This window comes from Syngnathoides biaculeatus, chromosome 22 (genome assembly GCF_019802595.1).
Source record: "Syngnathoides biaculeatus isolate LvHL_M chromosome 22, ASM1980259v1, whole genome shotgun sequence".
NCBI lineage: Eukaryota > Metazoa > Chordata > Actinopteri > Syngnathiformes > Syngnathidae > Syngnathoides > Syngnathoides biaculeatus.
The window spans coordinates 9263839-9279531 of record NC_084661.1 but is presented as its reverse complement, the minus strand read 5'-3'; the positions used below and the strand labels follow the sequence as shown (position 1 = coordinate 9279531).

At 40.7% G+C, this 15693-nt stretch overlaps 1 protein-coding gene across 2 annotated transcripts in view; it reads left to right on the top strand.

Moving 5' to 3' along the window:
• The first annotated feature begins 372 nt into the window (after positions 1–372).
• The window catches only part of trrap (transformation/transcription domain-associated protein), a 74168-nt gene continuing 58847 nt past the window's right edge, over positions 373–15693 (top strand). Inside the window, exons 1-27 of one of the 2 annotated variants that reach the window (XM_061810095.1) lie at positions 373–506; positions 1743–1932; positions 2241–2290; positions 3281–3391; positions 3485–3589; positions 3745–3828; positions 4150–4206; positions 4288–4413; positions 5126–5203; positions 5524–5612; positions 6125–6221; positions 6754–6892; positions 7678–7756; positions 8182–8416; positions 8518–8854; positions 8947–9044; positions 9178–9372; positions 9444–9635; positions 9708–9873; positions 9977–10233; positions 10462–10662; positions 11266–11417; positions 13535–13734; positions 13867–14084; positions 14748–14945; positions 15092–15352; positions 15457–15618. In XM_061810095.1, the coding sequence (XP_061666079.1) occupies positions 1833–1932; positions 2241–2290; positions 3281–3391; positions 3485–3589; positions 3745–3828; positions 4150–4206; positions 4288–4413; positions 5126–5203; positions 5524–5612; positions 6125–6221; positions 6754–6892; positions 7678–7756; positions 8182–8416; positions 8518–8854; positions 8947–9044; positions 9178–9372; positions 9444–9635; positions 9708–9873; positions 9977–10233; positions 10462–10662; positions 11266–11417; positions 13535–13734; positions 13867–14084; positions 14748–14945; positions 15092–15352; positions 15457–15618 (3987 nt within the window). In that variant the 5' untranslated portion in view covers positions 373–506; positions 1743–1832. Of the gene's footprint in view, positions 507–595; positions 967–1742; positions 1933–2240; positions 2291–3280; positions 3392–3484; positions 3590–3744; positions 3829–4149; positions 4207–4287; positions 4414–5125; positions 5204–5523; positions 5613–6124; positions 6222–6753; positions 6893–7677; positions 7757–8181; positions 8417–8517; positions 8855–8946; positions 9045–9177; positions 9373–9443; positions 9636–9707; positions 9874–9976; positions 10234–10461; positions 10663–11265; positions 11418–13534; positions 13735–13866; positions 14085–14747; positions 14946–15091; positions 15353–15456; positions 15619–15693 lie in introns of those variants that run through there. The other variant, XM_061810094.1, reaches the window with a different exon arrangement.

The window sequence follows — 15693 nt, the reverse complement described above, 5'->3', positions numbered from 1 at the left end:
CAATAATTCTCATTCACAACGGTTCTTATTAAGTGTTTATTTGACGCATAAAATTTCTCAAGCAATGAATGTACCTTTTATACTATATACTGTCAATAAAGGTTTTTGTGGCATCTGCGGTAAAATATTCTCAAAAAGTGTCCATTTTGCAAGCAAGTTTACTGGCCAGTACATTTTCACGTTTTCGTTTCAGTGTAAAACGTCCCTTGGCGGCCACCATACAACTGCAACAAGACCATCGAAAAGGATGGTCATACAGCATTCCCCTGGTGAAATATATCCTTCCGCCCGAACTAGAAAACTACATGTTTTAGAAAACCACTCAAAATACTGAGAAAGTGACGACAACTACAATATGTTATGTAATTTGCAAATATTTTTTCATTTTTTGTGAATACATATGAACAATAAAAATTCTCTAGATGATATGCGGAGGGATATCGTTCACGCGCACGCTGGTCAGTGTGCGGCGCTTGCTACAGACAAGCTCGTTTATGCCACACCGGGTAAGATCACTTCCTTTCTTGTTTTATTGAGTTTGTGAGAATTTGTTGATTTTTTTCTTTTTCTTTTCAACTAGGATGACTTTGGGAGCACAGGGAAACTCATGCATCTGTCATTCGTATAATTATAACAAAACACAATTCTCTTTCTTTAACAGGCTAACTTATGAGCTAATGGCGGCGAATACTCTTTCTAAGTTGATCAGTAAATATTGAATCTATTGTTGGAATAGAAATGCATGAACCTCTCACTAGAAAGAGGGTTATACGCTGGTGTGATATTATTTAATTCAGAAATTCTGCTTGAATGTGAAAGAATCGTGCGAGCTGGAGGTTGCTCTGACATCATCATTGTGCGCATGTTGATCCGAAGTCGCTTATTGTTGTTTCTAAGCGTCGAACATGGAGTTGTCAAACTTTTTGGGTTCATGGACGCCTTACAGGGGAGACGTTTTCTCATAAGGTCAGTTTAGTGTCTCCAACTTAATGCATGTTTTTGGGATGTGGGAAGAAACCGGAGTGCCCGGAGTAAACCCACGCAGACTCGGGGAGAACATGCAAACTCCACACAGGCGCGGCCAGGGTTTGAACTCCGATCCTCAGAACTGTGACGCAGACGCTCTCACCAATCGCCGTGCTTCCACTATTTTTCACGATTTAAATATTTTTAATAATACACCAATGCCAAACCTGTCATGCTATTTTCAGTATGGAGAGTAAAATTTCTATGTGGGAATTAGCTACCCCTCTTTAAACTATTTTACCACAAAATCAACCAACGAGTTAAAATCCTGTTTAACAGTTATCAGTTTGATGACGTTTTCCGTATGAGAAGGAGCCCAGTGGAAGGCACCCAATCTTCACCAAAACACAGATTCTGCTTTTATTCTCAAAAAGAGTGATTTACCAACATGTTCATAACTTTTGACCCCCTAGGTATTTGCGTCCAAGATCTTTTTTTTTTCTATATATATAACATAGTTTACAAATTCTTTTGTTCGCCCTCAAATCAATGCTTGATATATTAAATATACTAAATATAAAATATACCTTTACATCCTTACGCAGTTTAACATCTTGTTTTCACCATAATAACTGGTCCACTGGGGCTAACCATTACTAATATGTATCATATACAAGGTATTTGATAGCTATAGTTGATATATCATTAATATTATTATAAGATCTCTACGTTGCATGTAGTTGTTATTGATTTTTTTTTTCTTTTCCTTTACACAGTGGTATTCAACATGAGCCCGAGGTGAAATCTGTGCAGTCCACTCTCCGTCACTTTCCCCTACTGTATCTGATTCAATTCCTGCTGTCGCAATGGCTTTTGGGCCAGCTCCCAGTCCCACCGTGGTAGACCAGACCACGTTGATGAAGAAGTACCTGCAGTTTGTGGCGGCCCTCACCGATGCAAACACACGTACGTTTATTGATCTTAGCAGTCTATTACTAGCCAGGCACAAGGCTCCTTAGATTTGTCACCGATATCTAGCATGGGCAATGTGATGAGAGCGATACCCTTTAGTCCAGTTAAAGGTACATGTCTGTGAGTGTGCATGTTTGTGTGAATCTGTGTGTGCAAGAGTGTGCCTTTTTGAATAAACTGGCGATGAAAGTAAAACTGATAAGATCTGAGAGTCCCTGCTAATCACGCTATGGAGAAGGCCTTAAACGTGTAACAGCATTCAACACATTTGATTAACGATGGCTTTGTCCTTCATCTTCCAGCTGATGAGACCAAGCTCAAGATGATGCAGGAGGTCAGCGAGAACTTCGAGGTGAGTGTCACCAAAGGGTTAGGTGAGTCAATTTGATTGTATGTGTCAGGACAAATAAAAACGGTAGCCGTAGTTTAAAGTGCGTCCCATCTTAATTGCACTGCTTACTCTAACAACATGGTTGCAAACAAAAAAAGGAGATAGTTGAATCAGTGTTGCCAGCTCAACAATTTGTTCGCTTAATTTATGGTGTTTTTCTTATCAATCTAGTGCAGGGGTGCTCAATGTGTGACGACGTTCCCTCTAAACTGCGCGCGTGCGCAATTGTGCACGGAACTTTCTCTAACAACGACCGCTGGTCCGCCACACTTTTTCCTCGCGAAAGTTTCTCTTTTCCGAGTGGGATAGGTCTGGTCCGAAGCCAAAAATAGAAAGTGCAGGATGAGATGGTGTGTAATTTTAAAATTCCACCTTGGCCCACCCCGATCCAGAATGAAAACACAGACAATACAGTGCACAAATAGCTAATTCTGTATTTTACATATAGGAGGCAACATAACATTAACCTTAACACGGTTTAGGAGCATCATCATTCATTCCCCCCAACCGAGGTAGCTCGCGAGAGGCTGGCTGCTTGAAAAGTAGATCTTGGGGTAAAAGTCTGAGCACCCCTGATCTAGTGGATACCCCCCCCCCCCCCAAAAAAAAAAAAAAAACTAGCAGTTTTAACTTTTGTTGTTTTTCCCATACGACAATAGAGGTAGAGGGAAATCGCACAGTTGCGCTTCAGTCACATTGAACGTTGTCCAAGACGTAGTGCCGATTTATATGCAGCAAAAACCATACAGCTCTACCCGAGAAAAAAGACTTTGAAAATTTGGTTGGATATCAGGATAAATATAGAAAATGGGAGAAGAAACAAACCAAAACAAAACAAAAAGCAAAACCTGTCTTTTTCTATAAATGAAGGGTAAAAAAAATTACAGCATAGGGAAAACTGCATGAAGTGCATAAAAACCTATTTCTGTATTTTTGTCTTTTCTGTCTCAGAATGTGACATCCTCGCCTCAGTACTCTACCTTCTTGGAACACATCATCCCCCGCTTCCTCACTTTTCTTCAGGATGGCGAGGTGCAGTTTCTACAAGAAAAGCCAACACAGGTGTGGAGATGAACAGAACACTGCATGTATAACGGCTGCACAAAAGGTGTCATTTTATTACAATATCATAAAAATTGTGTTGCCCTGCTGTAGCAATTGAGGAAGCTGGTGCTTGAAATCATCCACCGCATTCCCACAAATGAACACCTTCGACCGCACACGAAGAACATCTTGTCTGTCATGTTTCGCTTCCTGGAGGTACATGTCCTTCTGAATCCTTTGAAACCTTGTCACATTTATTTTTCTGTTCAGCCTTACTTGTTTTTCATCAGCTCACAAAACATTGTGAATGTGGTGGTCAATAGTGATTGCGTCAATGTCACTGAATTTGTTTCCTATTTTTTGTCTTCCAGATTGAAAGTGAGGAAAATGTGCTGATTTGCCTTCGCATCATAATTGAGCTGCACAAACAATTCCGTCCTCCAATCTCACAGGAGGTGAGTGTTTTGGCCCGATTGCTGATTATCGCTCATTACAGTTTATGAAATTATTTCTGAAGTGAAGTGATGGCTTGGTTGTCAGCCCGCGTTGTCGCTTTGTAACACGAAAATCATTGCAAAAAGAATTTGTGAATATTTTACTTTGAAATTACATACTAGTCAAAATCAAGTGATCTTATTTTTTGATTGACAAAAAGCAATTACTTGTGAGAACTTTTTTTTTTTTTTAACCAAAAAGAGGCTTTTTTAAATTGAAAAGCATGGAAAATTCCTGAACCCCTGATTTATTTACATGCTCTGTGTAATTATCTCTTTCAGATTCATCACTTTCTCGACTTTGTGAAGCAGATTTACAAAGAGCTCCCAAAAGTTGTCGTAAGCACCTGCTCGCTTTTTGTTTTTGCACCGATTTTCAGAGCGCACAACCATATATACATATTTTTCTGCACCCACTAGGCCCGGTACTTTGAGAACCCTCAGGTTATTGCTGAGAACACAGTGCCCTCCCCAGAAATGGTGGGGATGATTACCTCCGTATTGGTGAAGACTGCACCCGAGAGGGAAGACAGTGAAACACGAACGGTAATCGAACACTCATTCTTATACATTATGGATGGACGGCTTCCTTTCTGCACGTTTTTTTTTACAACTACCACTTGTAAGCACTGGATGGCGACAGTGCTCCACATCAGAAGACCATTAACGTTCAACCGTCCTTATAGAAAATATATTCAATTTAGATTAGGTGTTCTAGATCACTTGTACATTTAGTTTATTGATTCAGCCTGCAGCATTGACTGCTACATTTTTTAATTTAGAAATACATTGTCTTTAGGAAAACTGTACTGTAAGTGATTTTTTTTTTTCCCTTTGGATGTGAAAGAGAGTGTAATGTGTCAACACAAGATCAATTCTGCATTTCAAGAGACTTTATATTTGGATGAAAATCCCAGTCCAATAGTATGAGACAACTGCATGCTACTTTAATATTGTTCTTGCTTGGTATTAAACTTAGAGGAAAAGAAAAGTGCTGTCCGACAGAGGATAGGTGTGGAAAAAAAAAATTTGGTAAAGGCTTTTTATGTGGACTATAGACACACTCATGTGTTCGGCCTACAATTAAACCTTTTATTGAGTATGGTTAAAGCTGATAAAGGAAGAGACAATTCCATACCTTTTGTTGCCTTAAGGCATTGCATTGTAATTCTTTGACGTTGATTAAAACGTGGACGCGTTAGCAAAGACTATTGTGACTGTGATATCAGGCATGGTAATCCACTTGCTCTGCCTCCAGCACACCATCATCCCACGAGGGTCTTTGTCTCTTAAAGTGCTTGCAGAGCTGCCACTCATCGTGGTGCTGATGTACCAGGTGAGTGATGTGAAAATACAGCAGGGCAACAAAACCACACAGCAAATTAAGTGTTTGGAGAATATGTTCTTTTTTTTCTTCCAAAGGGGAGATATAAAATTAATTTTTTTTTAAAGGATATTGACACCGTAAACGGGATTGACTCGTTTGCATCTTTGGATAATTGGAGTCGGGAGAGGTGTGACTAGATTGAATATATTCATATCCTCCCCAAATGTGTATTAATCCTAGAGTAAAATTACCTCATCTGTAATTATGTGGCTGTATTACGAATAAATCTTTCCCCCCTTCTTAAATTAACTTATCCTCCTTCCCCACAGCTCTACAAGCTGAATATTCACAATGTTGTGTCAGAGTTTGTGCCCCTCATCATGAGCACCATTATGCTGCAGGTGTCTCCACAAGCCAGGTAACATCAATTTGCCCAAACACGAATTACAACCCCCACTAAGTAAATTAATTTTCATTTTACGGCCTTCTGAATTAGATTGGGTACACTTTTACTAGAACGGTACCCCGCCCCCACGGTCCTCTCTTCATCGCTCCTTCCTAGCAGCAGTTTTTTTGATGTTGGGAAAGCTGGTACCGTTCCATTTAGGAAAGTTAAAATAGTAGAAATTGGCTTAGCGGGAGGTGAAATTTCAGCCCAAGAAGATGGTTGCATTAGACTTTCGGAATAGGAAGGAAATGGAGCAGAGTTGATTAAGGAAAAACAAACCTCAGGAATCTCTGGCAGGTATGGAGAAAGTTTCTTTGGGAGTCACAGTAACAGCTGCCTCACAAATGAATAAACCATGCATGTAGAATTGAATCCCATATGTAGCTCCACATTTCACCCTCCATTAATTGTCACCTACTGCAGGCATGCAGCATTGTGTTGATGTGGTTAAATTGTGGGCATTGTTTTCGTTTCCTTTGCAGGCAGCACAAGCTTTATAACAAGGAGCTGTATGCAGACTTCATTGCTGCACAGATCAAGACACTTTCATTTCTGGCGTACATTATTCGAATCTACCAGGTATACACGTTTGTTGTGTTTTGCATTCATTTTCAACTTATCAGGTCACAAATGCTAAAAGTTCAATTGTAAAATATCTCAAATAAAATATAATACAGGGAAGAGAAGTACAGTACTTGTCAAAATTGCCCAAGGTCAAAGAAAATGCATTTCCTCTCCTTGTGCATTGGTTTTGGCTCCCATCTTATCACACAAAAAGTGGAATAACTTTTGTTGTGTAACATATTTTATTTTTATTATTTTAACACCACTTATTTTCAGCCTCACAAATAACACTTTTGGATTTCTTTATAGTTCAATGAAAGCAAACAAATGTTTTTTGTATTTTAAGCAAAACAAGCCATTCATGGATCTTAAATGACCTAAAAATATGATGAATTGTTTTAATGCCTTGTGTGAGGAAGGCAGGGGCGGCGGGGACGTACGCAGTACTGGCAAATTCAACTATGCCAATGTTCAGGCTAATATTTTTACAATAAATCTAGACTGGTTTATATTCTACTTGTTTCTGTGTGTGTTTCCGCCTTCTCAGGACCTGGTAGGCAAGTATTCTCAACAGATGGTGAAGGGCATGCTCCAGCTGCTCACCAACTGCCCCTCGGAGACTGCTCATCTCCGCAAAGAGCTGCTCATTGCGGCCAAACACATTCTCACAACTGACCTACGCAGCCGTATGTGCATACACAAACAAACATGCACACAGCATGCAAATATGTTTTATGCGACATGACACTAGGACACTACATGCATCTGTCTGTGAAAGTTCAGCCTGCTTCAAAGCTAACTAGTCAAATTTGTTCTTTCTGAGAAGTGGTCAATGCTTTTTTGTTTGAGTGTTTAGCGTTGCTGTCATACCATAAAAAACTTTTTTGTCACTCATTAGCCTGGTTTACATTTTTTTTTCCATTCTGATCAAACTTCTGATTGAATTTTGATTGGGTACATATGTGTAGTACATCACATCATTTATCATTTAAGATGGAGGTCAGTCATCTGTTCAGTACAGTAATTAGGATTGTTTTTCAATTTTAGTTAAATCAAACGTTTAATGAAATAAAGTTACAAAATACTTGTCTCATATATTCGGCCATATTTACCCACATTTACAACAAAACAGAGCATACGCAACCTCCCACCATTCTGATTCACATTTGAATGACAATTTTAATTCTGATCAATTTAGCAAAAGGAATATTTCACCCCTGTGAAACCAGATACATTTCCAGTTACCTTTGTTCTGTTTTTTCTATTGGAGGTATTTATAGGGATTATTTTCTTTCGGTTTTGACTTGGAACAGTTTCTAATCGTAATACACGCTTCCATGGAAACACCCTTATAATATGGTTAGATTTGAAGGGACATAAAATGTGAAAATCAGATTTCGGATCAAATTTGTGCATCTTTCATCCATATAATTTACAGGAAAGAGGTCAAAGTGTTGTTTTTATGTTTCAGAGTTCATACCCTGCATGGATAAACTTTTCGATGAATCCATTCTCATCGGCTCTGGATACACAGCGCGGGAGACTCTTCGGTAAGTTGTCAGTGTGTGCGGCTATCAAAATCATCCCCTTATTTGGTTAGGGATTGCGCCAATAGCCCGTAGTCCTTTGCATGTTAATGAGACACATCTCGGAGAGGCTGACCGCATCTGAGATCCATCTGTCAAATTGTCATGTACGTCCACTTCTCCTGAGGGCAGATTTCATGCAAGTCGATTGTCTTTGACCTGCCACCTCACCCTCACCACTCCAGTAGTATAACTGTCATTTTAAATTAGTCGTACGGAGGAGCTGTTGAGACCTGGTGGGACTATCACTGTCACTCATTAGCTCACCTTCTTGCTCTTCTCCTTGACAGAGGCCATTTTTATAGTTACTTCCCATAACTGCCTTTACCTTTTGAGAATAGCTGATGTTTTTACCATATTCAGGTTTTCTTCTAATCGCTTTTTTTCAGACCTTTGGCCTACAGTACACTTGCAGATCTCGTTCACCACGTTCGGCAAAACCTGCCTCTGACAGATTTATCCTTAGCCGTGCAGCTATTTGCCAAAAACATTGATGACGAGTCACTTCCGAGCAACATTCAGACGATGTCCTGCAAGCTTTTGCTAAACCTGGTGGACTGCATTCGCTCAAAGTCAGAGCAAGAAAATGGCAATGGCCGGGACATCCTCATGAGGATGCTGGAGGTAGCCAGAACAAAGTCTTAAGGCTCGCGCCTCATTTTTGACTTTGGTCACTTTTCATGCGTTGAAACTTTTAGCTGCAATTCTTCTCTTTCTTTATTCAGGTGTTTGTGCTGAAATTTCACACCATAGCACGCTACCAGCTTGTCTCCATCTTCAAGAAGTGCAAACCGCAGTCGGAGATGGGTGTGGTGGAGCCAGGGGTGCTTCCAGGTGTGCCGGCCACACCCACCCCTTCTACCACGCCTGCCATTCCGCCTCCTGCTCCTCCCACACCTGTCACGAGTGCGCCTCAGCCACCAGCAGCCGCCTTCGACCGACAGGGTGAGAAGGAGGACAAGCAGACGTTTCAGGTGTCAGATTGCCGCAGCCTAGTAAAGACTCTAGTGTGCGGAGTGAAAACCATCACATGGGGCATCACTTCATGCAAGGCCCCTGGAGGTGAGACTACAAAAATCAAGCTTGGACAACTGTGATAAATTGTAAATAATTAGGAATCTACTGTATTAATTTTTCGGTTCATTTTCCAACAGAGGCACAGTTCATCCCTAACAAGCAGCTCCAGCCAAAGGAAACACAGATTTACATAAAGTTGGTGAAATATGCCATGCAGGCTTTGGACATCTATCAGGTACCCCAAGACAACTGCTGAAGTGAAAGTTGTTCAACTCAGGAGCAAAAGAAGAGATAAAAAATGTGATCTTAAAATCAATGCAATTGGTGTAACATCTCTGATTTGAAGGTTGTTATGTTTTTATGATTAGGTTCAGGTTGCCAATAACCAGCAAGCGTACATTAGAGTGGCCAACTGCCAGGCTGTCCGGATGAAGGAGGAAAAGGAGGTTCTAGAGCACTTTGCTGGGGTCTTCACTATGATGAACCCCCTTACGTTCAAGGAGATTTTTCAAACTACTGTCCCATACATGGTGGAGAGGATCTCCAAGAACTATGCGCTACAGGTACACACAGCAACCATAGAAAAAACATTTTGTGTAATCTATGGTTTTAATTTCTCCTCTGTATTCCTCAGATTGTGGCAAACTCATTCCTGGCCAACTTGTCAACATCAGCTCTATTTGCCACCATCTTAGTGGAGTACCTTCTTGAAAGACTGCCAGAGATGGGCTCAAATGTTGAGCTCTCCAATCTCTACCTCAAGCTCTTCAAACTGGTTTTTGGATCAGTTTCGCTATTTGCTGCTGAGAATGAACAAATGCTTAAGGTGAGTTAACACACTTGGGTTATTTTTTTATTTAGTTACACACGAGTGTTAAAACCGCAACTTTTTCCTTAGCCACATCTCCACAAGATAGTAAACAGCTCAATGGAACTGGCCCAGTCAGCCAAGGAACCTTACAACTACTTCCTGTTCCTTCGGGCCCTCTTCCGCTCCATTGGTGGAGGAAGCCATGATCTACTTTACCAAGAGTTTCTGCCTCTTCTGCCCAATCTGCTGCAAGGTATAACTCAGTTCCCTGATGGGGCGGTGTGTTTCCTTCTACTTTTCCACATAGCCTAAGCCACATTTTCCCTCTTTCCTCTGCCCACTTTTCGTACCATTAGGTCTGAACATGTTGCAGAGTGGCCTTCACAAGCAGCACATGAAGGATCTCTTTGTGGAGTTGTGTTTGACAGTTCCTGTGCGTCTGAGCTCTTTGCTGCCATACTTGCCCATGCTAATGGATCCACTGGTGTCAGCCCTCAATGGCTCTCAGACTCTGGTGAGCCAAGGACTTCGTACCTTGGAGCTATGTGTGGACAACCTGCAGCCAGACTTTCTCTATGACCATATCCAGCCTGTCAGGGCAGAGCTCATGCAGGTAGGAAGTTTTAAAAAGTGGAGCAGTTCTTCGCAAGCTGCTTAGTAAGGTGCTGGTTTCAGTCTTTCACTCTTTATTCTGCACAGACTAAATTATGTGTGTTTTAATTGCACAAAAATGAAGAATAGAATGATCATTTCAATTTTATGGAATGGAAGCCAACCATTTCGTATTAACATCGACAGAGCTTTTGACACTTCGATATGTTCTCTGTGCTTGGTGTCCAAGGCTTTGTGGCGTACCCTCAGAAACCCTGCTGAGAGCATCTCCCATGTAGCCTACCGTGTCTTAGGAAAGTTTGGTGGCAGCAACCGGAAGATGCTCAAGGAGTCGCAGAGACTGCACTATGTGGTGACTGAAGTTCAAGGGCCCAGCATCAAGGCTGAGTTCACTGACTGCAAAGCCTCAATACAGTTGCCAATGGAGAAGGTCGGACCATTTCTACCATACATTTTTACCATTTCTACAGGAGTGAGCATTTTTAGTTAGATATGCGTTTCTAGTCCTGTGTGTGTGTGCTTCTGGTAATTTATAGAAAAATGTTAATCTCCCCCAGAACTTCAACCCCAATCAGTAATCATTAGTCTAGTGTGGTCCACTATGACGAGATTATTTACTCTCATTAACGTCTTATTCTCTCTAACGATCTTCATATATTCAGGCCAAATGCAGACTTTCTACAAACTCTCGGTCTATGAACAGGTCTATAATTCAGTAACGCAATCTTAATTTACATGGGCTATTCACGTTTTTTGTCTTTTATCTTCGCCTTTCTTCCAAGTGGCATTCATTCCAGTTTTAAATTGCCAAACCATATTGTGAACTCTGCTATGTCACAATCACAAATGTTAACGTCGGGTTGAAATTCAGTTTCCATATTGACTAAGTTAAGGGTGTTGACAATTTCCAACTTGAGAATTGCTTTTTTTTAATCAAGTTTTTAGTTTTGGTTATTATATCAATATTGTCTTATTCTTATTTAATTTTTAGATTTTATAGTTTTCTCAAGATCTGTGTGCTGTATTCCTCTAGGCAATAGAGACAGCCCTTGACTGTCTGAAGAGTGCCAACACAGAGCCGTACTACAGACGACAGGCATGGGAGGTCATTAAGTGTTTCTTGGTGGCCATGACCAGTTTGGATGATAACAAACACGCTCTGTACCAGCTTCTTTCTCATCCCAAGTAAGCAACTGTTTCTTTGTGAGATGGTACACAACACCAGAGTGTGGATGTGCATTTTGAGATAGCAAATGTAGTGTCTGGCCCTGATCTGGGGGAAGTATTGTAAGAAATATATTCATGAGTTGGAGTCATTGTGGTTTTTAACCTCCTCTCTTAACCGTCTTCACTGCTCCTTCAGTCGCACACTTCCTCACCACACACTGCCACATCAATCCAGTGAGAAGGGAGGGGGGTGCTAATTACATTCAAGTAGATCCCAACTCTATAGCAGGATTTGGTTTGAGGCAGAAAACCATACTGTGAGCCCACATACAGGAAAGGATAAAAGGTGTGCTTGTGGGAATGGGTTAGTCGCATTACCGTAATTGATCCCCGGCAATGGCTAATTGACTTTTTTCTGTCTGTTTATGCTGCACCCTGGCCCTTTCACTCTCCTTTCATTAAGAACACACATACGCTCACGCGCAAAGACAAGTGTGTCTGGGTGCATGTGTGCACGGTTCTGCCGGAGTGTGTCAGTTATGATTAGTGGGACTGCCACTGCTGCCTTGACTGTCAGACATCTTGATTTGTCCTCCCTCATGAAAGATTGTTTTTCTTCTTTCACTTGTGCACCGCTCACATTTTCCCTCTATCTTTAGATGAGTTTAAATATAGCCTCTCTGAGTCCACAGTAACATCGGCATGGCAGCTCCATGAATGACAAAAGGCCAATTGATCTGACATTCCGACAGCCTGGCCAGTCTTCACCCTGCCCACCATGACACTCTTCTTCCTCTACTTTCGTCACACTCCAGTTTCCTCACCTGCTCCCTCCCCTCCTCACCACAAATTGAAGCCTTTTAAATAGCAATAATTAGATGATGCGATCCATTAAGTCTACCCCCAGCGTGTGGCATTATAAAACACAAGCTCAAGAAAGGAGAAAACAGCTGCTCAATAACACTGCAGTCCAGTTGCCACCAGCAGTTGTAAATAAATATCAACAGGGACACCAGCAGAGCCACTGAAGAATTACAAAATGAAGGACAAACTCCAAGTCAAAACCTTTTTACCAAAGATGGGGTTAATATTAGTGTCCACTTTTCCTAAACAAAATCAAGCTGCAAATAATCCATTTACTGGCAAAGGTTTATGGAAATAATCAGACATTTAAGAAAGTCCTGATTAAACTTGATTTAAAAAAAGCAATTCTCAAGTTGTAAATTGTCAGCATCCTTAACTTAATCAATATGGAAACTGAATAGCAGTAAATTTAGGAAGTCAAGATGCAAACTGGGAATAGGCTAATCAGCAGAGTTGGTAAAAATACAGTTATTGTTTTGAAAAATGAAGCAGAAGTCATGATTTAAGTCCCTTCCTTTCTTAAAAATAAAAATGCATAAACTGAAATATGCTCAAGTAGAAGTTGTAATTATAGTTTTCCTCAGTTATATCCAATGCTTATTTTGATAACTCCAGTAGTTTTCCTTTTAGTAACATGCATAGACCTTGTTCTGGGAAAGAAAAAAAACATTGAGCTTTCTGGCAGCTAAATCATGACAGAATAATCAGGGGTGAACTGTCCTGCCTTCAAGCAAAACCATCTCACAGAGGAAAATGTAGAAGCTCATGTTTTTCAAGTTGGCACAAAATGACACATTCGTCGCAAACAACATAAAAAAATCTCCTAAATATGGCCAAGGATGTATAATTTCTTAATTGAACCAGTTGCATTATCGTCATTCATATTCACTGGTTCACCTTCGTTATGTACTTTTTGTTCCTAATTTTTTTTCTGCTATATAATTCTCCCAAGATTGCAACTGCATTTGACATGACAGTACCTCTTTGTATTTCTCTTTTTACCGTGTTTTCATTTGTGGAGGATGACAAAGGTAACAAGCCTATTTTGACAAAGTACTGAGTATGAATTTCAGATATCTATTCTCAAATGTCAGGTATGTGGTAATGTGAATACTCAAGTACAGTTGTCTTTAAAAAAAATATGTTTAAGTACAGTGACAAAGTATTTGTACGTACTCGGTTGCTTGCCATTGTTGGTTGTAAGAGCTTTTTCTCTGTAGCGGTCCCTTTATTTGCTGTCTACTAGCAAACTCATTCTCTTCCCCCCCCAGCTTCACAGAGAAGTGGATCCCCAATGTTATTATCTCTCATCGCTACAAGGCACAGGACACACCAGCCCGCAGAACTTTTGAACAGGCCTTGACTGGAGCGTTCATGTCTGCCGTGATAAAAGACCTGAGGCCCAGCGCGCTACCTTTTGTAGCCAGCTTGATTCGCCACTACACTATGGTTGCTGTGGCTCAGCAGTGTGGTGAGACAATCAAATATCAAATCATATCAGATCAAATATGGGATTTGGGCCCAATTGCACAATAAAGCTATTGTTTACTCAGCCATTCAGTTTTACGATTAAAAATCTGTTTGTTGATTTCTTTTCCCGCAGGTCCATTCTTGCTACCGTGCTACCAGCTTGGCAGTCAGCCAAGCACAGCCATGTTCCACAGTGAAGAGAACGGGTCAAAGGGCATGGATCCATTGGTTCTGATCGATGCTATAGCTATCTGCATGGCCTATGAGGAGAAGGAACTGTGTAAGATCGGAGAGGTGGCCCTGGCCGTCATCTTTGATGTGGCCAGCATCATCCTTGGCTCTAAGGAGAGGGTGAGTGCATGTGACAGCACATCCAAATAAATAAATGTAATTTGACTTTACATTTAGTGCCAGGTAACATCGTGTCAAAATAAATAATTGATTTACTAATTATTTTCTTTTATTTTTATAAAAATCCAATTTCGTTATTTTTAATTGGATTTCATTTGTTTCCCCTTTGCGTATATCAACAGCAAATGACAATGGACATTATAGAAAAAAAAAAAGTGTTTTTGTTTATTTTTCCTGATCTGTGAGTTGCTTTATTTCTCTGGATGCAAAAGATGCTTTGAAACAGCAAAATGCTATTTGTGTTCTTTTTCAATCTACTTTGATCTGGTGTTTTACTACCATCAACTTCCTCGATTTTTTTTTTTTAAATTGAAAGATAATATAAAAATGATTCCTTTTGAAAAAATGTCGGTTGAAAATATCAAAATAACCATAGCTACTATATTGCTAATTTGGCAACACTGACTGCCTTGTAAAACTAGCTCCCCGTTGTTCCCAACCATGTTCTACGAATCTTCTAAGCAGTGCCCAACAGCGAGGAAGTGCTTTGAATTACGGATTCCGCTAAAAAATAAATTTAGAAGAAATCATCCTGACAAATAAATTGTCCAGCTGTAAATACAGTGAGATATGTTCATCCTTGCTATCTATTTCAATATACAGGCATGTCAGCTTCCCTTGTTCTCCTACATCGTGGAACGTCTGTGTGCCTGCTGCTACGAGCAGGCTTGGTATGCCAAGCTCGGTGGTGTAGTGTCCATCAAGTTCCTGATGGAGAGGTTACCTCTCATTTGGGTTTTACAAAACCAACTCACCTTTCTCAAGGCCCTGCTGTTTGTCATGATGGACCTCACAGGAGAGGTGAGCTGAAATATTTTTTGGTGAAAAATAAATAAATGCTTTGGTGCCCGGACAACCCCTGTTTAGTGCTTTAATTTAGCAAGCTCTTCGTGGTAGTAGTAGCTACTCAATAGCTTAACCTTATGAATTAGCCTTTTTTAACTTAGGTGTCAAATGGAGCTGTAGCCATGGCAAAAACCACCCTGGAGCAGTTGTTGGTGCGCTGCGCCACACCATTGAAGGATGAAGAAAAAACAGAAGAACTTCTAACCGCCCAAGACAAATCTTTCCACATGGTAACACATGACCTCGTCCGCGAAGTGACCTCCCCAAACTCCACTGTCAGAAAGCAGGCCATGCACTCCCTGCAGGTGCTGGCCCAGGTCACTGGCAAGAGTGTCACTGTCATAATGGAACCACACAAAGAGGTAGGGGATGATTCTATTTAATGACTCTTGAGACAAATCCTGATAAAGACAATTTATTTTAATCTACATCAAGTGATTGCTTCCTTGCTGATATTTGTCATTAGGTATTGCAAGATATGGTGCCCCCCAAGAAACATCTTTTGCGCCACCAGCCTGCAAATGCTCAGATTGGCTTGATGGAAGGCAACACCTTCTGCACTACTTTACAGCCCCGCCTATTCACTATGGACCTCAATGTCATGGAGCACAAGGTCTTCTATACAGAGGTGTGTAACATGCAGCACTATATTCATACAGTCATTTGTATCCATGTATGATATCACACTACTTGACATTTGACA